This window comes from Rhyacophila brunnea, unplaced genomic scaffold (genome assembly GCF_057557595.1).
Source record: "Rhyacophila brunnea isolate RB1 unplaced genomic scaffold, BYU_Rbru_1.0 scaffold_23, whole genome shotgun sequence".
NCBI classification, from domain to species: Eukaryota; Metazoa; Arthropoda; class Insecta; order Trichoptera; family Rhyacophilidae; genus Rhyacophila; species Rhyacophila brunnea.
Window position 1 is genome coordinate 21,505,314 of NW_028232893.1, and position 23,489 is coordinate 21,528,802.

The window sequence follows — 23,489 nt, forward strand, 5'->3', positions numbered from 1 at the left end:
TTCTGGGGGTACCGAATTGGAAAGCGGCCACACTGGATAGGGACAGTAGGAGGGAGCTGTTGGAGGAGGCCAGGACCCACACCGGGTTGTCGCGCCCCTGATGATGATTATATAATACCCATTGTTAGATATGACTGTCTCCCATCTATTAATCAATTTATTTAACTGATTCATCCCTTAACTGATTTTAGGACAAAAAACTCATCAAGGGATATTCTGACCTGCTCTGTTGAACTAAATTTGTTGACATTAAGAAAAATTTGTAGAGATCGGAATAAATGGTAATCACTAGTTGCCAAGTTAAGGGAGTATGGGGGATGTTGTAAAGCTTCCTATTTTAGGTCAATGAATATTCTTGATGAAGGGTGATCGATGCAACATGTGAACTGGCACTTTCTTGATAAACAAATAGCACCTTTTCTGTTTATCAAATGCAATCGTTTTTTTTTTTATTAATGACTGGTTTAAATTATCCAATTGTTGACAATACTCAACAGTATTATTTTTACTGTCTCATTCGATTTTAAAAGCTCATAATACACATTGCCTTGAATATCCCACCATACACACACTACATTTTTTTTGGTGCGTTTCGGCTTCAGAGGTAGAGAGGGATGCTGCTCCAGGGGTAGAGCTTTGTCGTTTTTTTTTTGTGACAGTGTTGTAGAATCGTTGCTATAGGATTGATTTGTCGAATATCTGTTTTTGTCGAAATGGAACTTTTAATGCAGAATGTTTTTTTGTATCTAAATGGACCAGAACCATCCTTTTCTTTAAATTACTTTGTAATAGTAATGAATACATCATTTGTATGCTGTAAAAATAACAATTTAAATATAGGATTATGAAATTTGATTTTGGTCTCCTGAACATTTGTCTATTCGACAAACCAATCCTACAGCGACGGAATGTAGGCAATCCACTTTTCATCACCCGTTATAACTCAGTCCAAGAATGGATCCTGATTTTGTCTGGCGATGAATGATCCGCAGATAGTCAGCCTGTCGATCAAAATCTTTTATGACAAATCATATGGCACCCAAAAACAAAGGTAATACACAATACCCAGTCTACGGAGATGACAAATAATGGTTGATTTGTCAATATTAAATATTTAATGAAAAACAAAATTCACCCGTACACCTAATACCTACTTTAAAGCAATAAATGAATTTAAAATTGGCGATTGACTAGTAGGTAGATGCAGGTTCGATTCCTGTGGGGTCTTACTTTTTTCAAAAAGATTTTTTCTATTGGTTATAATATATTTTCTCTTACGGGGGGACATGCTCAGCGTAACTCACTCCCTACTTCAGTTTCAGTTTGTCAATTTTTGGCTACGGCCGTATGCTGTAGCTTAACCACGGGGGAATGCCAAAAGAAATGGCGTATTTCAAAAAAACACTACCTTATTCTTAGGTCAATAAATATTATAAAGCAATCATTATTTGTAGGATGCTTAGCACACTTGAATGGTCAAAAACATAGCTTATAATTAGTATCTTCAGAATTATCTTCAAATGTGTTAATCTTGCTATCGATTACACATTATCATTTGACACATTTAGACACTAGAGAATTTTTGACAGTTATGTTATACCATAAACTATAATATATTATGATGAAAAAAATTACATTAAATTAAATTTAAAAAAAAAATTAAATTAAAACACAGATCATAATAATTTTATATCATATCATTTTTTTAAATTGTGCAAAAGTTTAATAATTTACGATAATTATATATAATTTTAATAATTTCACGGTGGATAGTAACTACCTACACAATTTGAAATGTGGCTTATTGACTCATTTTTTTTTTTTTTTTTTTTTATCACAAGCATACAATCTCTACTTTCATCCTCTTATACCTAATTTTAACGTATTATTAAAATTTCACTTATCAACTATAATATACACTTCGTCGAGTGATGCCGTATTATTCCCGTTCCGTTTTCGCTGTGTTAAATTTACGATTGGTAATTTGTAAAGAAATAATAGTGACGGTCGTATACTATTTTCTTCGTTTCTCTTTGGATTCAAATTATTAACACGGCGTAACTTTGAAACAGGTTTCGCGCTACTGTAGAATATCCTCTTTCCCGTTTATAAAATTGTTTGCGATTTTCAATGTTAATGTTTTCGAATTCATTCATATTTACTTTATTTGAACGGAAAGAATTGGCGTCACTCTTCGAAGCGTTATTTTTAAAACTAGAATGTACATTTTTCTTACTAATGAACTTAAGTTTACAAGGCTCAGAAAGTGGGTCCTTAATTAACTTTGTATCCGTAATTAGAAGAATTTCCGGATGTTTTATTCGTATAATCTACACATTTCACTTCCAACAGGAACTCGGCATTCACCCTTGACTCGAGGGTTGGCGACTGGTCCTGCTTCATCTCATCGTGGTCTAGCCTGCGCCCGCACAGCTTCTTTGATTCCTCTCAGCTTGCGCGCCTTCTCAGCCCTCTTTTGAGGCTCCCTGGCCTCCCGTTTCCTTTTTCTCTCCTCACCGAACATCCCGTGGTCGACTAGGGTACACGACATGTTAGTGATACCCTAGGAAAATCGGCATTTTGCTCGCCGTTTTTCGTCGCGAGTGGGCCGTGGCCTCTACGAGCCCTCCTCGCTGGATACCGTCGATGATGTGTCTGGTCTCCATAGGTGGGATTTGTGCAGCCATTCGTCGTACTGGAGACGCGCTGGTGCTACGGTCTCCAGCACGACGCTAGGCGCGGTCAGCTCCGTATGTGGACTGTCTTCGAACACCAGAGGGCCCTCCCGGTTTGATGTTGGAGACAGCACTTCTTCTTCGATAAGGGTTACGTCGGAGTCCGCTTTTTAGTTAACCATTTCTTGGTTGTTCCGGCTCCTGGATCATAAACTTTTATTTAGCGTTCGCGGGTGTAAATTTTATTTCGCGGGTTCGGAAGAATCCATGCGATTCTTCGAGCTTCACGTTGCCAAGGCGCCATTGAGATCCCCGGGGTTCCAGCGGCTAGCTCAGGAGTCCATCGAACCCCGGATTCACAAAAAAAGAGTATCTAAACGGTTGGAGTATAAATAAAACACGGTCTTTCGTGCTCGTAACGTGGTCTTCTTATATTTTACATTTTCTTTAAACGTTTACATATTTTGTTTTAACAATAAGTTTCGCAGGTCCTATCCTATCGGAAAGGGGACGCTTACTAATTACTTTTTTCTTTTTCAAACTTCGCGTACCCACGCCATTCCAGCAAAAAGGACTCTCGTGATTGGCCAAATTTTATCGCGTGATCTTTGATTCGGCGAATCACGAGCCTGACCCTGGCGCAGGCGCGTCGAAATTTGGACGTTGCCGACAAGCGCAGCAAAATTTATTATATTTAAATACTTATATTTAGTCTTAAAATTATCGCTTTCATCCATCATCATTTATACTTTTTAAATTAAAAAAAATACTTACGTGGTTGAGCAAGGAATCAGATTAGATGTTTTATGAAGCCGTTTCTAGAGGTCAGGGTTACGTTTCGACTTGAGCTACTAAATGATTATTTTACACCGGGAGAAGCCCGCCTGTAACAGGGGTGTATCACTATCTGACATCGTATTTTCTTAAATCATCATACAACGTGATAAACACTCCAGACAGAAAGCGAGCTGCGACGAAAGGATGAGTCCAGATCCTTTTTTTCTTCTTCTTTTCCAAGAATCTTTTATGCCGCAAATACAGCACGAGTGCAACGTCTTCGACGTCCATCTTAAAAGTGAGCGCCGAGCGGATTATTGGCTGCCTCCCGGTTGCCACGCGCGGAGAGAACGTATTTTTTGCATACTTGCGTAGGTACGTACATTCATTATTATTATTATTATTTATTGGCTGCCTCTCTGGAAGTCGCCCGAGTAAATCGCCCGACCAGTCGCGCGACTGTCTCGAGACCAGAGTCTCGCCCGGTGTGACTCGGCTCTTAGTGGTATTGTTGGTAATGTATCCATACAACACATTTCGTAGATATTGGAGTCATGAAAGGAAGGTAAAAAGTACTGAAGTATAAAAAAAATGTGGCGGCATTTTGGCACTGCCTAGGGGCGGCATTTTGTCTAGGGACGTCACTGGATATTCTTACGATCGAACATGGAAAAAAATATAGCTGGTAGAAATGATTTTCTCTCATGGGTACGTATTAAATGAGGTTGAAAATATTAGTAAATAAAGAAAATTTGACATTTGACGTTTGTCATAGACAAAAACAACACTAAAAAACAAATACTTTTTCAAATTGTGTAGGTAGTTACTATCCACCGTGAAATTATTAAAATTATATATAATTATCGTAAATTATTAAAATTTTGCACAATTTAAAAAAATGATATGATATAAAATTATTATGATCTGTGTTTTAATTTAATTTTTTTTTTAAATTTAATTTAATGTAATTTTTTTCATCATAATATATTATAGTTTATGGTATAACATAACTGTCAAAAATTCTCTAGTGTCTAAATGTGTCAAACGATCCGGTTTTCGACGTTTAAACTTTGAGATATTCAAAATAATTGTATATTACCATACTACAAGGCTACTATTTTAACAAGAACATGGACATTTGTCAACAGTCGTCAATGTTTGAATATTATAAACACAACATTTGCAGAGGGTGTTTGATGACTTCGTCAGATGCAATACCACCTACCGATGAAATAGTTTTGAATTCTTTTACAGAATTTTCTTATATACACGTACGTATGTCTAAATACATCCAATAATGTTACGTACCTATGAACCGTATGAAATAATTAATTAAATTGTAAATTTGTAGCAAGATATGCTTGGATTCTTTTGTAGGTGCTTAAAACAATGACGAAATATTATGAGGTACCTAGGTACTCATATTGTGATAGTCAATAATTATTCTAAAATATCGCACCGTGAGTGTAAAACCAAGGCATCTGCAAATTTTTAAATGTGAATGTGAATGTGAACCTGATAATGTAAAAGTGAAGTAACTGAAAGAACATGCAATATAATGTAGATATAAACCAAATATTATGGGTTTTTTTTAGAAACTCTATTTCTCCTAACAAAACGAAGGCTTCAAACCCTAATATATCCAAAATATGTCTTTTGCAGTTGCCTTGGTTTTACACTCACGGTGCGATATGGTAGAATCACATACCTATGTAAATATATCGTTAATTTTATAGTACAGTACTCTCTCAGTAATCCGCCACCCCAAAAACCAGACAAGACGTGTCCAATTAGTGAAAACGGCGGATAATAGCGCATTCATACAAGATATTGTAAAAATTGGTAAAAAATGGTTGTTATTGAGAAATTTATTGTAACAACTTACGGTTTTATTTATGATCAAAATCAAGTAAGTACTTATGTATTAAATTATACATATTAAATATAAACTAATACCCCGTTTACACGTGCAATATGGGTACTGTTCGGTTATCAGGAATACAGCGGAAAACACATTTTGAAAATACCCGATATACTGGATTATTTGTTAGGTTAGGTTTGGTTAGGTTAACCTAACAAATAATCCAGTTTATCGGCTATTTTCAAAATGTGTTTTCCGCTGTATTCCTGATAACCGAACAGTACCGAAATATGTATTATCCTGCAGTTGGCAAGATTGCATGCATAAATCAAACAAGATTGGAAGATTCCAAATTGTGATAATTTATTGCGCGCAAGTAAGATTATTTTCGATCTGCGCCTGCGCAGTAGAGCGATAGAGAGCGAGATAGCGATAGAGAACATGCTGGTAAAAAAACGAACTACTCACTTTTAGCTCCGATTTTCAATACAGCCTGTCAGATAGTAGTATAAAATGACAACATCGCGTCTGGCTTACTATTGAAGAATGAGATTGGAGAGACAGCAGCACTTTTACGTGTTATTGTCAACTGTAATTGTCATGACAGTTTAAAATAAGCACAATTGCCGACAGTAATGCCATGCATGTGTACAGGCGCTATAAGTTTATTAACTACATAAGTACCTACATATTAAACATTAAATCACTTAACACAACCACTTGTTCAGTGTTGTTTGTGTTTTCCTGAATATTGTTGGAAGATTATGTGAGTGGTTCACAAGCATAGTGATTAGTGAACCATTCTGTTTTTTTTTTTGATTAAGCTAGGTTCAAACATAATATTTGAGTATTTCTAATTCTGTAAGGGTATGATTACAATTAATTCTAAAGTGTTATTTTGAGTACATTTGAGTTACTATGTAATGGAAATCATACCATTACAGAATAAGAAATACTCAAATATTATGTTTGAACCTAGCTTACTCAAAAATAACCAGAATGGACTTGGTTGACTATGCTTGTGAACCACTCATGTCATCTCGTAATTTATGTAACATGATGAGTGTATTGACGGTTGCATTATTTTCCTCTGCCCATTTAATGGTAACGTCAATCCCAGCTAGTGCATCTTCTGATTTGACTATATGAGCTACAGTCGGTTGACAATTATTGTCATCATCCTTAGAATCCAAGCCTCTTGATATATTTATGAGCTCGTCTTCAGTTGGAGGTGGCGCATACGCGTACTCCTCAGAACTTTCTGCTATCTATTCTTCTAAAACATTTTGCGTTAGCTCTGAGTTTTCAGTTGTCCTCTAAATCAATTCTTCTAATGGAACTAAGTCTTCCGGTTCCCAGATTTCATCATGGAGGGCCACAGCTTTTTCCACGATTAAATTATTGCTCATCCCGGTAGATTGTTCCATGCCTCAACTACGTTAAATACGACGGCGGAAAGCTGATATACGCACTTGGCGGACTACTGAATTTTACATAATGAATACCGGCAAATTATATAGCTTGATTTTGTGCTTTTATCTAGTAATAATAACGGCGGATTATAGTAGTTGTCGGATAATTGAGCGGCGGATTACTGAGAGTGTACTGTACTCCATATTGTTTTTGTGATCGTGGTCTTTTGAGACCAAAAACCAAACAAAATTTTACACAACATACTGTAAGCTAAAAATAAGTAGGTTGTGTTAGGTTTTAGTTTGGTTTTTGATCTCCAGTTTGGCTGACGTTAGCTGACAAGGCTTAAGGCGATACTTCAGTGAAATGGCAAATAATTTTCAACTATAGGCGCCACGAAATTTTGGACTCGCTGGCAGTCTGAGAGTGAACGTCGAGGTGTCAACACGTCATTTTGTTTCGTGATGGCGACGGGGGTATTAATTCTTAAATCGTGTAAAGATGACTAAAACCGTTCCCCATTTACTTTAAAAAGAAAACATTTCAATGAATATATTATTATTGTTACTAATAGAACAATAAACAGAACATTAAATGGACGCTGGGTTGATGGGTTGATGGTTGATGTTGGGTTGGGTTGAAGCTGGGCTGATGTTGGGTTTATATGACAAATTATATTTCGGTCGGCATGCGTCATTTGCACCCGCGACCCGCAATCCGCGCATCGCCTAGCCACGATCTTTTTAGACCATGCCTCAACTGAGGTATAGCCTTAAGGCATCATATGAGGTAATGCCCATTGTATCACTCCTTATATGGAAATGTATTACGTTTGACTAGCATTTGTTGATGAGACTTGCGTTGTTGACCGCCACAACTATCCGTAAAAGCAACAAGCAATATGTCTTAGAATGAAGTTTCTATGATAACACTACTCTCTCACCGAGGGCCTCAAGTTTTTTCAATGCCTAAAATTTTACATATTATTCATCATAATACAATGCATTATTTTCTAGGTATCCAAGGAAAGTATATTGCCCGACAGACTCTGCCTAGCATGTTTGCGAAGTATAAAACATTTTGCAAGATTCAAAACAAAATGCGAATACTCTAATAGAATTCTATATAATCTATTAAACATCAGTCTAAATAACAATGGAGAGGTATGTACCTAGCAGTGGCGAAGGGTGGAGGTAGGCTGTTAGAACCCGCCATAAATAGTGCACACTAAACTTTATCAGTCATATGTATTTATTTTCATTGAAATAAGACTACAATTTACAGACGGTGTTGGTTAGTTTTTAAAATTCAATAAATCCCTGCGAAAAACAAGCCATAATAGATAATAGTAAAATAATACTCGTCTATCTATAAAATATCTAAAATTATGCAATTAAATCATACATAACTTCGGATATTTTATAGATATAATAATATTTTAATATAATATATAATATTGAAAAGGTTTGCACAATTTTGTCGTATCGCCCAAAATATAGCAAAACTATTATGGCTTGGTTTAGGGAGGGGGTTAATTTAATTGATTTTTAAAAACTAACTGACACCATCTGTAAATTATAGTATTAGTTCAATAAAAACAAATACGTATGACTAACAAAGTTTAATGTGTACTATTTATGTCGAATCTAAACAGCCTAACTCCACCCTTCGCCACTGATACCTATTCTTTAAATTTTTATGCTGTAGTAAGGGCCAGTTGGAGAGTTGTTATTGATAAATTAGCCTAACATCAGTGGCAGACTTTAAATGTATGTGCCATTTTTGTCAAAATTGTCAAACGTAACCTGTATGTATCAGCATATGGAATATTTTGTTTGTACAGAAGATAAATAGAATTTGAATTTTGACATTGACTCACTAAATGCCCGATTTCTTCCTCCTAATGTTATGCGGCTACCAAGTACGACTAAGCATCTGGCCCTAAGTCTACAAGAGTCCAGTTTGCTGGCTCTCAGTTTTGACGAAATCATTCACTCTGATACTAAAGTGATGTTCGGTATGTATTTTGACTTGTTTTGGATGATCACAGGTCAAGTATGGGATGTAGAATGAATATGGAAGACAGAGCGTAATATGGAATTACTGCTATCATCCTAAGACCTTGTATATCATTCAGTGGCGAAGGCTCCATACTAAGCGATTATTTAAAGCCTACCTTCAAGAAAACTGTATCTTCGAGTATTTATTTCAAATTTAAATACATTAATATAATGTGGAATATTTTAAAATATTGAGTCATCTATGGTCAGAATTTGAATTTAGCGACTGTTTATTAGTCAAGTTTAGAATCAAACAAAAAATTACACGCAATTAGCGACATCTGTTTTTGTTCTTTGAATGACGATTATTGACATCATAATCGAAAATTGTTTTCTATACTTATGATGACTCATCTCTTCAGGCAAGTCTACAAATTTTGTCTCATTTGGTAAGTGCTTGAGACACCGCTTATAACTCTTTATGCAAATTTTATTGTCTATGCCTGCCGCTTTAAGCAAATAATTAATAGATGAGATGATTAAAAAAAATAATGTGTATTGGGTTCAATCAGATATAATTACTAATTGTTTTTAAAAATAACAAATAATTGTATCTCGCGATTATTATTTAGATTAATTCAGTCATAGACAAACATAATTTATATCATATTAATTCAGTCAGATTGTTGTCCCGAACACGGTGGTAGAGTTTTATTTTGTTAGACAAAATTCAGTGATATATTGTGTTCTGAATGTGGATAGATTATCTTATTTTGTACCATAAGTCATTCATCAGTGCTTTAAATATATAAGTATTTATTAAATGTCTAGTTTTCCGATTGATTTTGAAAATTGTTATAAGTACGACAGACCAAATTTTAAGAATATCATTCTCGAGTTTGACGTTTGTTAAAAAATCATATATTATCAAAGCTGGAAGGTCAAGGGTTCATTTAGATTTGCATACAACAAAAAAAACTTATATTAGATATTATCACAACAATTTATATGACAAATATTCGTTTTTAACTGGCAGTTGTAAAATGATTCAGTGTGTCGTTGTCATTTTAGTGTGCACCTATTCATCACTAGTAATATCATAAGTAGGTATTATCTTCTTATCTCCCATAAGTATACTTGACAAGTATGCTCTTTTTCTCTGATCTCCACAACCTACCTCTTTCCAAAAGTCACCCTTCGCCACTGATATCATTGGTATTAAACATATCGCACTGTGAGTGTAAAACCAACGTATCTGCAAATTTTTCAATTTCGAGATTAAATGCAAAACAACTGCAGAAGTCGTGAACCTGATCATGTAAAAGTGAAGTAGCTGAAAGAACATGCAATATAATGTAGATATAGTTCAAATATTATGTTTTTTTTTTAGAAAATCTATTTCTCCTAACAAAACGAAGACTTCAAACCCTAATATATCCAAAATATGTCTTCTGCAGATGCGTTGGTTTTACACTCACGGTGCGATATATCAGGTATTGAGTCTTTTCTTCACTGTCACCGGTTTTCGAATCCGGATACCCCGTTTACTAGTGACAAACATTTTCTTTTATAATTTAGATGCAGACGTCTACTAACAAATCTCATGCTCTTTATAATATAACATATATTATATTACTATATTAAACATATATTATATGTTTCTGACTGCCGCTTCCACCCTTTGCATTACACCGAACACTATAAAGTCCTTGTCATTTAGGTTATAGAATAAGGTTGTTTTTTTCACAGATTTTCCATACATTTTTGTACTTTTTTTCCAGTTTAGTATGGATGACTTACTTGTGGAGAGAAGTAAACTGTTTTATGACAGTAATCCACTGTCGTCTTCGAAGACTGTCACTGTCGAGTGTAAGAGTTTATTATCTAGCCCAAACAATGGCATTGAAGACAGCTGCGTAGAAAGTAGTGATCCTTTGGCAGATCAATCGATGATTGAGTCAGATCATAGACAAAATAACGTCTTCTATGCTGTTCAAACCGGATTTGAAAGTTCAATATTTGATTTGAATCAAGAGTTAGTGTCCACTGATGTTTCAGATAGATTTATCTGTATCGAATCCGTGTTGAATAGTTCTGCTTCAAAATTGAAGGACGAACCTGATCAGTGCTTCGAAATTCAGATTAAAAAAGAATTCGATCCGCTTGCTGAATATTTTGAATGCTCGAATGACGTTGATTCAAATTTTGAAATTGATACTACAGATAGAAAATTACTCAATACGAAAGACAAAATGGCAGTCAAAATTGAGAATAATAGTATAGCAGTAAAAGAAACAGGTTTAAATAATTTCGATGAGTTTAATGTTGATGTTAAATCCGAAAATAGCTCTATTATAACATGCGAGGAAAATTCTAAACTGAACCCTATTAAAAGAAAAGCCATTTTAAAAACGCCGGTAAAACGGAAAACTGCAGTTGAGATATCAAAAAAACCCGGGGATAACATGGCCAAGGTTATAAGACGAACGCCGGTGGCTGCTTTCGGAAAAGGCAACGTGAATATTTTGACGTTGACTATCGAGGAGCAAATGAAAGAGATTGAAGACGCTCGGAAGTCTCAAGAGTATATCGATTCGCCGTTCAAGTGTGAGTCGTGCGCACGAGGATACATGTTCAAAGTCTACTGGGAGAATCATCAGGTTCGTCACACTAAGGTTAGTAGTTCAGAATTCTGAATTTCTTAGAAAAAGATCTATAAAAAAAATATTATGCCGGTTAAGACTCAAACCTTCACCCTATCTAATTATGACGAAATTAACTTATAGTAATAGCGCCTGTATACGTGCATGGATGTACTGACAACAATAGCGTGTAATTAAACTATTTCAACAATAACTGTTAACAAACAAATGTGCCGATTGTGTCTCTAATCTCATTCTTCAAGCATAAGTGAATGCGTTTGTCATCGTTATCAATTGACGGGTTCGGACAAGTTGCGAAGATCGGTTAACGTCAAAATGCTCTGCACGGTATAGTTTGTATTTTTCCGTCAGGTTCGCCACTATATTTCTACTGCGCATGCGTAGATATCGTGCAAGTTGCAACTATCGCTTGAAAATTCAGAAGCCGCTGAAATTTTTTGATTCGTGCATAATATAGTCTACACAGTCTATAGCAATACACCCACGGTGGCCGCGCGGCTTAAGCGTTGGACTATAAAGCCGTGGGTCCCAGGTTCGAATTCTGGGTCCGGCAAATACACATATTGTTTTTCAATTTGTTGTGGTATGGACCTAATGGTTGAGCAAGTGGCTGACATCCATTTCTCTTAAAAAACAAAATCTGTCAATACAAACCTCCACTCTGTGGAGGCCCGTATGATCCTATCAGGATCGGACATGGTCGGAAAAGAAAAAATAGTCTTGCAGCATGCACATTAATTTGTGTCTATATATGCATTTTCTTGTTATGGTCACGATAATACGTACAACCAGCAGTGAAACCATGCATATATAAATGGGCTATAATGCAGTTTGTTAACCGTTTTTTATCATTTTTTTTAATAATTTTACCGAGGCTTTGACCCGCTATCATATCGACCCTCTCTGATCTCTTCCATCTTCCCGAATACCAGAGCACACTTCAGTTCCTCGACAATCTCAAAGATATCTGCAAGTCGCAACTCTACTTTGAGTCATTCAAACTTCATCGCAGGGCATTCCGTTTGGGAGCCACTGATGTACAGTGCAGATATTTTTTTACGATATCGCCACATACATTTTTATTTCGTCAATTGTACCAGTAATAATCATGATTCAATTGAAATTAGATAGATGCCACTGTTCATAATTAAATATCTATTTTCATTATAGATAGCAGTAAACATATCTGTTTACAATGTTTAATGTTAAATTGTCATTTGTTATTTTGTCTTCGTAGCTGATATTTTTCAAGGTAAGAAGTCTTGTCACTGCAGTTCGCTCATTTTTACTTACAGTTATCCGGAGACCACGAGTGCCAGATCTGCGGGCAGCGATACAAGAGTGCTGAGTCGCTCCGATTGCACACAGTGAAACACGAACGGCGGCTGGAGTGCGAACAGTGCGGGAAGGTGTTCATTGGACGTCCGGCTATGGCAGACCACATCGCCAAGCACGGCGGCGGCTTGTCGGAGCTCATGCTCGTATGCGAAACCTGCGGCAAGATTTCCAAGTAAAATATTTAACTTCATGTTGTTTTGTGTATAATCTTCTTCTTCTGCGACCATGTCTGCTCATTAGTTGGGAGCATATTGACACCACACGGTGCCTCCAAGAATCCCTGTCGTTTGTGAGTCTTCTTGCATCTTCCCAGGTCATACCAGCATCCCGTAGCTTCGCCATATACACTGTGGATATTATTTAGCGGCCTTCCATGACGCCGGAATCTGGTTGGCTTGAAGAACAGGCAAGCCACGTTGAAATTTTCTTGAGGCATCCGCAACACGTGGCTGAGCATGGCCCAACGTCGCCTCTTCACTCTCAGTGTGATGAGAGGTTGCTTGGCCTGATCTCTTATCTCGTCATTACTCATAAAGTCATATGAGTTTCCACCGCAAATATATGTTCTCGATGTTCAGTATACGGTTGCTCAGAACCTTCATAAGGTGCCGTACCATAAAACAGCACTGTCAGAATGCAAGCGTTGAATAGGCGGCATTTGGTTTTAACCGAGTACAGTCATGAGTCTCAGACACTCCGCATCGAGTTGAATGTTACTGCAGCCATTCCTGTTCGGATAGCAAGCTCTATTTGCGCCGTGCCATCTCCCGTGATGTACACCCCGAGATATTTAAAGCTGTCGACACTCGATAGTTTGACCGTCATCAACCACAGGGAAATCTGCATCAGGACAGGTGCACATTGCAGGATTGCACAATTTCTTTTTTTATGAGTAATAGATAAATATTATTACGATATAGTACCCACCCACGATGGCCGCGTGGCTTAAACGGCAGCCTATAGAGTCGAGGGTCCCAGGTTCGAATCCTGGGTCTGGCAAGTACACATATTGTTTTTCAATTTGTGTATGAGTCAGAGTATAGACCTAATAGGTTGAGCAAGTAAAAATAAAATCTGTTAATACAAACCTCCACTCTGTGGAGGCCCATATGATCGATCCTATTAGGATTGGACATGGTCGAAAGAATAAACAAACCAGGCGATTACCGCTTTTATTTCTTCGATATATCAATACAAGCTTTTGAAATTTTGTTTGCGATACATTATAAAATACCCTCTGAAAATTGGATAAATAAACAAATACATATCAATCTTTCGAAAGAATCATACATAATATATTGTTTTATTCATATTATGTTTATTATGAAAACAAGTGTCTCGAAAATTTGCATATTATATTGTTTCACTCGTGTACCCTCGTGAAAGTTATTAATTTTGATTGTTTTTAATTTATCAATTTAGAAATTGGCGCCAACACACTCGCCATTTGAAAGGTCATGATCCTGGCAACCGGACCAAATGCCCGCAGTGTCCGAAGACCTTTACGCAGGCTGCTACAATGCACGATCACATCACGTTAGTATGATAATATCTCCTTTATATTATTTTCAACAAATGGCGAGTTTTTTATTGGTTACCTGTATAAGGGGTGTAGTTGTTATTTGTTTATTCAACTACCCCCGTTATTATTTTATATTCAGGCAGTTGGTTTTGTATGTGAAATGTGATATTGCATGGGCGGTGTTGAAGGAAAACATGAGTCTGTTTGTCGTGTCCCCTCAAGCTAATTCAAATGCACCGCAGAATTTCACACAGTCAATCAACCTTGATAAAATATACCGATTATTGTCTACAGGTTCATAATTTTTTTTAACTGACAGACGATACCCAGCGTCTAATTGAGATCGAATATCCAATGCTCCCAAGACTGCAAGTTGCATTTCATTTAAAATATGCTTTTCAGATCTACTGTGATGTTTTACTTTATCTGATAGGTGAACCAAGTCTTTAACTCCACTATCAGACCAATTCGATTCATCTTCAAATAACAGATACGGAAAAAATAAAACAGTATTTAGATATGAAGAACCGCACAACCATGGCACTTTTGTATACATTTCCATGTATACCTCGAACGCTGTGGTCAATACATTTATAACTTTTCACAGAGAGATTCTTATTCGGTAATGTTGATACTTTGTAATAAGCAGCCGAAGGCAGTGATCCGGCGATCCTGGACGGGAGGGACACCGACATTATAACGGTTAAAATATCCCATATTTAAATGCGTCATGAACAATTTCATTATGAAATTCCTATTGGTATGACGTCACAAATAAGTTTCAGGCAGGACATTTTTGATTATGCTCACCCAAGTAAAAATACGGTCGCGGGACGCGCGCGCTGATCTGATTGCAAGGAATGTGTGGGAACTTTTAAACTGGCTAACTCATATACATTATCATATTTTGGATATCGTCTTTTAATTTTAACACGGAGGTGCACTGCTATTTTGCTCCTTTACAAGAGCCGTCAGTCCCTAGTAATATTATTCTGCATCTGGTCCAAATATTTCCATCAATCTCAATATATCGATTTCAATAAAATTGTTTGTTCGCACATTTTTTGCACAAGATACATTCTTTTATATTTTTATGAATATAAGATTTTAGTTGAATGTAATTGAGCTCTAAACCATGATGCCATTATATGAAAAGTCGTATAATGAGCGGAGGTATAGTATGGTTTAAGTGTATTTTGTACAGCGTTCAAAGAGGAATAAAGATCGTGACGTTATGCGTTTGTTTCACAGGCGCGTCCACGAAGGCGTGAAGAACTTTGAGTGCGAGATCTGCCACCACAAGTTTGTGACACGCAATGAGGTGAGGATGCACTCCGTCAAGCACTCTAATCGGAGAGACTTCTACTGCGTGGAGTGCAATCAGGCCTTCAAGTCAAAGGCTTCGCTCAGAATTCACCTCAAGAATTCATCCAAACACAGCGATCCGGACAGTCCCACGTAAATTATTTCTAATCACTGACATGTCACTTTTTTTACGTGTGCTACACTAATTTTGTCGGTAGAGTGAATCCAGTTGATGTATAATGAGCTTGGGTACTGTTACAGTTTCATTTGCTAAGATTACTTAAGCCCTCGAAATAATTCAGGAAGCCATCACCTAATTTACTTAAAAATATTCTATCGACTGAGGATAAGATACTTGATGGAATTTGAAATTCAATTTTAATTGATCTAAGTTTTGTACTTTTCCATTTAAATCATTTTTAGCGACCCGGGTTTCGTCCTTCGACATCTTCAGGCAATATACACTCACCAATGATAAATGCACAACTGATACAGAATATAGTTAATTATTACCATTATATATATATCGTCGTTGCACCTTCAAAATCGGCTATGTGCATAAATTTCACAAAACAGGTTTTTTGCACCAAAATTTTATAATAATTCCTTCTATACCAAAGAAAAAATATAATAAGTATGATAAAATGTATTCTGGAATTGCTTTAAAAAATATTTCGATGTTGTAGGCCAGTGGTCGGCAAACTCATTAGTCAATAGAGCCAAATATCAACAGTACAACGATTTCGACTTCTTTTGAGAGCCAAATTTCTTAAAGATAAATTATATAATATGTAGGTACGAGGGTGGGTCAATAATTCCTTAGAAAAAAGCATTAAAACAGTTTTTTTTTTTTTTTTTTTATTTCTCAACATAATCTCCTTGGAGCTCAATACACTTGGTTAGACGTTTCTCAATTTTTTTTAAACCGTCAGAAAAATAAGTTTTCGGAAGGTCCTCAAAATAAGCATTTGTCCGATCGATGACTTCTTCATTTGAAAAAAAACGTTGTCCACTTAGCCATTTTTTTAAGTTTGGGAAAAGGAAAAAGTCACTGGGGGCTAAATCTGGCGAATACGGTGGGTGGTCGACCAATTCGAACTTCAATTCTTCAATTTTAGCCATTGATCGTAAACATGTGTGAACACGGGCATTGTCCTGATGAAAGAGGATTTTTTTCCTGTTTAAATGAGGCCGTTTTTCTTCAATTTTGTTTTTTAGCTGGTCCAATAAAGATGCATAATAATCCCCTGTTATTGTTTTTCCTTTTTCCAAATAGTCAACGAAAATAATTCTACGTGCATCCCAAAATACAGTAGCCATAACCTTACCAGCTGATTTTACGGTTTTCGCCTTCTTTGGACATGGTTCGCCTTTCGCAATCCACTGCTTTGACTGTTCTTTCGTCTCGGGAGTATAGTGGTGTATCCATGTTTCATCTACAGTCACAAAGCGACGAAAAAATTCATCCGGATTGCGTTGCATGAGCGACAACAGGGCTTTAGAGGCCACCACCCTATTGCGTTTATTGTCGACTGTGAGCAAACGCGGCACCCATCTTGCAGAAATTTTTTTCATGCCCAATTTGTCATGTAAAATAGAAATGACGCTACCTTTTGAGATCCCTGTAACCTCAATTATCTCACTCAACTTTAATCTTCGGTCACTTAACACCATATCGTGGATTTTATTGATCATTTCTGGTGTAGTCACCTCTACAGGACGTCCTGAGCGTGGTTCATCCTTTGTTGATGTATGACCACGTTTAAATTCATTTAACCAGTTATAAATAGTTGCAAGTGAAGGAGCAGATGTGCCGTGAACTAAATCCAACTCATTTTTTATTTCCTTTGCTGTTAACCCTTTTATATTAAAATGTTTAATAACAGCTCTAAACTCAATTTTCTCCATTTTCCATTTTTCCATTTTCCACAACCAAATTTTTTTTTAAATGTACGAGAAACACACAACAACCCGACCAATCTGATTGAAACTTCGCAGCATACTGAATCGGTAGTGCCGCTGCATGAAAACAAACCGCTTACAGTACTAGTCGCGCCACCTGTCGGCTTTTCTAAGGACTTATTGACCCACCCTCGTACACTGTTTATTAACTTAATAAAACTTGATATCATACGTAATAATGATCTTTTTTATCGATAAAAATTAAATTGAAAGTATGGTATCCATAAAATTAAATCATGACAATGACTGACAAACCCTCGAATGTGAATAATGGCCTTGCATCTCCTTGGAATGTTTGGGAAGTCAAGTTTGCATGTTGCTTTTTTTAATTTTAAGCACGATTCCAGGTTGTCATCAATAAGACGACTTCTCTATTTACTCTTGATTTCCTCTCTTAGAAATCTCTTTACTAACCACAAAACTTGCAATACACATTGTTGGAAGATTGTATTCAGTAATTAAATACGGAACTTGATTTTTCTTGACTCGTCTAAAGTTCCTCAACCGCTTTCTTCCTTGAATCACCGACAGGATATTTAGTGCTAAATGACGTGACGGGGCGTGTTTAGTTGTAAAGTGTCTCTCCAAATTTGACTTCTTGTTATGCGCCAATTTTTCCCGATATTACAGGTCGGTAGGCAGACCATTTAAGTTTTGAATAAATGCGAAAGTCTCGGTCCATTCAACTTTAAATTCACGGTTTTCGTCTTCCGTCTTTCTTTGCTTCTTGTTTGTAGCCATGTCAAATAGGGCAGAGGGAATTTGTGGCAGAGCCGCGCTCAAGGGGCCAAAGAGCCGCATGTGCCACGGTTTTCCGACCACTGTTGTAGGCGACAGGCATTGTAATTCGCATTGTTCTTAGCCTCTCCTGTAAAGTTTTGAAAAATACTCATAGCAGATTTCGAAGGCGCAACGACGATATATAATTAATTATATGGCGATAGTAAAAAAATAAAAAAAGAAAAAGACATTCGAAAATAAAATCACAGAACTTGTCATTTAAACCATAATAGTTTCGGTATGCTCTGGGCGATCCGACGGAAATAGTGCACAATTTTTCATACATTTATTTTCGTTGAATTAAGAATACAAAATATTACAAATGGTGTTGGTTAGTTTTTTTTAAATCCAATGTATGGTTTAATGGCGTAATTTTAGATGCATTTTTAGATAGATAGGCAAATATTTTATTGACTATTATCAATTATGGCTGGCTTACGCAGGGTTTGGTTGACTTTAAAAACTGACCAACACTATCCGCAATTTGTAGTCTTAGTTCAATGAAAAAAAATGTGTATGACCGACAAAATTTATTGTGCACTATTTGCACTAGCGCCCACGGTGGCCGCGCGGTTTAAGCGTTGGACTATCACACCGTGGGTCCCAGGTTCGAATCCTGGGTCTGGCAAGTACACATATTGTTTTTCAATTTGTGCGTGAGTCAGGGTATGGACCTAATAGGTTGAGCAAGTGGCTAACATCCATTTCAAAAACAAATCTGTTAATTCAAACCTCTACTCTGTGGTCCCTATGATCCTATTAGGATCGGACATGGTCGGAAAAAAAAAATTACATTGAATCTTAACAGCCTACCTCCACCCTTCGCCACTAATATACTATCACTATTATCAAAAAAGAATTGGGTGTGTGTGTATAATTTTTTTTTTAATCTTTTCCTGTATTAAACTTATAAGTAGTATGTCATGTTTATGTTACTAAATATATTCGAGTTTAAATTGATTTTGTACGTTTGTAGATTCACGTGTAGTGATTGCCCAAAACAATACAACACGGCGAAGACGTTGCAGGAGCACGTAGAATCCGTCCACCTGGGTTTGATGAAGTGGGCGTGCCGGCAGTGCCCGAGCAAGTTCACCTCGCAAGGAATACTCCGTTCCCATATGACCGTGCACGGGGTCGCCAGGGAAAAGCGCAAATCCCATCCCTGCAAAGTCTGCGGAAAAGTTTTGGCTGTACGTATATGTATATTATCAGCTTTTTTGTTAGAGCAGAGATCATTGCATTTATATAATGTTTGAGGTGTCCACGGTTGTTTTTTATCGTAATAGATTTTTGGGTTTCCACCGTGTGTACTTCTTCCTTCTTTCCTCGACGTTTCTTGCTCATTGCAGAGGCCATTATCAAGAGATGATTTGTTTTATGATGAAGTGTAGTGTAGTTATATGAATGTGAACGTTGCTCTAAGAATGTCAAAAGGAATCCGATTAGCTAAGAGTGAATCGTTACGACCAGAGATACCGGCTCGAATATTGGATTTTGCTGATAATGCCGGAAGCCATGATGTTTTTAACCATAACCCATCATCCCTATTAATATTTTCAGGGTTCCTATGAATTCTACCAATCGTGCGAAATATTCTTTATTCTGACCCAATATCTTGGTTTCAAAGTCAAATTTGTGTCCTGTATCCATCGAGTGCTCGGCAATTGCTGACATCGTGTAGTGTTTAAGTCGGTATGCCCTCTCGTGTTCACTCACAGGCTTCTTTACTGTTCTATAAGTTTCGCCTATATACTTTTTCGTGCATCCGCGACAGCTTAACTGGTACACACCTGCCGAGTCCAAAGGCTGCGAGTCCTTTACTGGTATTGCGGACTTTTGTCGATGTTGAGAATATTGTTTCGATCTCGTGTTTTCGAAGTATCCTGAAAATGGTATCAGTCATGTTTTTAATAAAGGCAGATAGGCCCCGCCTTTGAACTGTATCTCTTCCTCCTGTCTAATTGGGTTAAGGTTAATTTTTCTTTTGGTGGCTTTTTAGATCATCTTCTCAGAATATCCGTTTGCTTGAAGTGCCTTTGATACTTGAGATATCTCGGATTTTAAATACGATGATTCGCAGATTCGCCGAGCTCTTGTCATCAATGTCGAAATCAAACCCAATTTTTGAGCAGGGTGATGGTGAGATAATGCATGTAAGTAACGATTGGCATGTGTTGGTTTTCGGTCGACTCTACATGTCTACTGTCCTAGAGAACCATCCAAAAAACTCATTTAGAGCTTCTATACCGTGATGCCATATTAAGAAGGTGTCATCGACATACCGTAACCAGCATGAAGGTTTTAACCTACACGTGTCAAGAGCTGTCTGTTCAAAATTTTCCATGAAAAAATTCACAACCACGGGAGATAAAGGAGACCCCATAGCGACACCTTCGGTTTGTTCAAACACTTTACACTGAAAGCTAAAGTAGCTTGACGTCAGACATTGCTTGAAAAGTCCAGTCATTTCTGCGGAGAAAACTTCACCTATTAATTTCAGGGTATCATCTAGGATTCTAGGGGGACATTTGTGAATAGTGATTCTACATCAAAGCTCACTAGGAGGTCAGTAGGCTTTACAGTCATATCAACTAATAACTTTACATAATGTGTTGAATCCTTAACCCATGATCTCTACAATGTAGGCCCCACCCTTCGTCACTGGTAGTCATGTCACTGACAGGGCTCTAGCCTAGGGGCCCGGGCTCGGGGGAGCCCGGTGTGGCGAATCTATCAGATATGTGAGATAAACGCACATCACGAATTTGCCCTAATAGTAAAAAAATCGCTTGTTCATAGGGGGACTGTTAACATTAAAAATATAAGATTGTAAGTGCAATTTTTGATTGTTTTGTGTTGACACTCGACAATTCCATAATTCAATTAGTAGATGTATTAAAACTACAAAAAATCACTAAAAATAAACTGAAGACCCTTACTTCTACCTCTATCACAATTTTGAAAATGCTTCTGTTGTGCGTCACACATGCCATAAAACAAAGCGATAAGTAGGGGGGCCCACTTTAGGATGTGGGGGCCATGCTGGTAGGTAGGGTGCAGGTGGCTAAATTCCTAAAACATTGCTTTGACAATGCTTTGCACAGGTTTGAGTCCTGCAGCCAGGCACCATATTATTTTTTTCCTAATATGTATGTATGTTTATGAGGTGATTCCAAATTATGCATGTTCAATAAAGAATGTTGTATTTTGAAATCATGTGAATTGATCGTTGAATAAAAGAAAATAGCTTATTATGTAGATCAGTGGTTCCCAAAGTTGACTGGGTTCCGACCCATCTAACAAAAATTTCCACTCTTGGGACCCACCTCTTAGCTGTCTTGGAGAAAAGAGGGCATAAATATTGGTAATGCTCAGATTCCCTAGTGGCGAGTCGTGGAACTACTTAATGCTGTTAAATTTGTTATAATTGAAATAAAAAAAATATTTGTGTTACCAATATATTAGTTACCAATAATATGAATGAAAGACTGTTGAAATAAGAAACACAACTTAAATAAAAAAAATTATTAATAAATAACTACACCTGCAAGGTTTTTTTACAACATTATTTCAATGGGAAGGATGTATTTGTTTCTTATTTTTCTTCATTACAGTTGTAGCATCAACTTCAACTTTAGTTACTTTTAATCGCAGTGAGTTTGATATATCCAATTTATTTCGGTATTTAGTTTTAATGTTAACCATAGCCGAAAATCCGACCTCACATAAATATGAGGTAGTAAAGAGGAGGAGGACTTTCATAGCTTCATCGAACAGGCAAGGATAATTATCAGCAACTGAGAGCCAGACTTTCGTTAACTGTTTACGATTGAAACTATTTTTCAGTGACGTATCTTCTGATAAATCAATGAGTTCTTCACTTGCTTTTGTTGACATACTAGTTGGTAAGTCGTCTTGAAATGGGTTACAAATCCAACGCAACGAATCAAAGTTTTTCATCTCTTCCCCAAAATAGTCGTCAAAGTTTCTTCTATTTACTATTATTACTTCCTATTTTTTTAAATTCATGTATACATTGGCGAGGGCCCACTAAATATTCGCTCGCGACCCACTGGTGGGTTGCGACCCATAGTTTGGAAAACCATGATGTAGATGATTCTTCCTGTGTTTTGGGTCTTCAGTCTCTAAAATTTTCACCACATTTGCGGTAATCTACCGTTGTTTCCTGATCCTATGCCTGTGTACCGAGTGTTGTCTTCAATGTCCTAGGTCTTGATTATGTTTTTATGTTGTTTATTATTATTTTAGACGGGTACCACTTTGAAGATCCACCTTCTCACGCACACGCAGGAGAGGCCGCACGTATGTCAAATCTGCGGTGACACCTTCCGGCACAGGTCCACGATGGCAACTCACACGAATTTGGTTCATCTCAAACTCAAAAAGCCTTTCCCCAAAATGAAGGGAAAAAAAGAAACTGACGGAAGTAAAGTTGATCAAAATGACAGAGAAGTTCTCCCATGAAGAATTTCAATGTGAAACATTATGACATTCAATTTATTTATGTGTACGTTTTCGAATTTTGAATTAAAACAATCATTTAAAAAATATTCTGGCGTTTCTCTAAAGATGACCGCCGTCCAAAAAATTTGGACTCTAAATAGAAGGAGTCTTATATGTTATTTTACCACGTTTTTATTAGCTCGTATTCTTGTTTGTCCGGTACAGATTTTTTCTTGTGTGTCCAGTACATTTTTTTTCTTGTTTGTCCAAAATTTGTATTGGACGATTGAAGATTTTTAACTAACTTCCCGACTAGCTAGACATTTGAAACTTTTAGAATATGTCAGAACACGGCGACAATGCATTCTTTTAATACTTTTAGCCATTTTTAATCAGAATTGAATTCATTTTCAGTTATTTCTGTCTTTTATGGAAAGTTATTATTGTTAGTTGCTAAGAAGGTCCTAGCAACTAAATTATTAATATATACATGCGTTACTATGGAAATCAATATGAAATGTCAAAATGACATTTCAGTAGGTATTCTATAATATTGATTCAGTATTTCTATCAAGTAAAATAAAAAGTTTTTATTAATAAATAATTGTCAAGTTTATATGATTCAACAGAAAATTTAAAAAAGTGGTAAATAAAATGTTCTTTTTATCTTGTAATTATTTTTGTTATAACATTTGAAATGATTTAGCACACAATGGTTTTGAACAC

General features: G+C 36.6%; 1 protein-coding gene across 1 annotated transcript; it reads left to right on the forward strand.

Moving 5' to 3' along the window:
- The first annotated feature begins 4,478 nt into the window (after positions 1–4,478).
- On the forward strand, positions 4,479–22,870 carry LOC147069707 (uncharacterized). The gene is made up of 8 exons (XM_085950674.1): positions 4,479–4,723; positions 7,743–7,889; positions 10,508–11,401; positions 12,685–12,899; positions 14,150–14,263; positions 15,501–15,707; positions 19,273–19,489; positions 22,569–22,870. Exons 1-8 carry the CDS (start codon positions 4,583–4,585, stop codon positions 22,782–22,784), a joined length of 2,151 nt encoding a protein of 716 aa, XP_085806800.1. The 5' UTR covers positions 4,479–4,582; the 3' UTR covers positions 22,785–22,870.
- Positions 22,871–23,489: the final 619 nt, after the last annotated feature.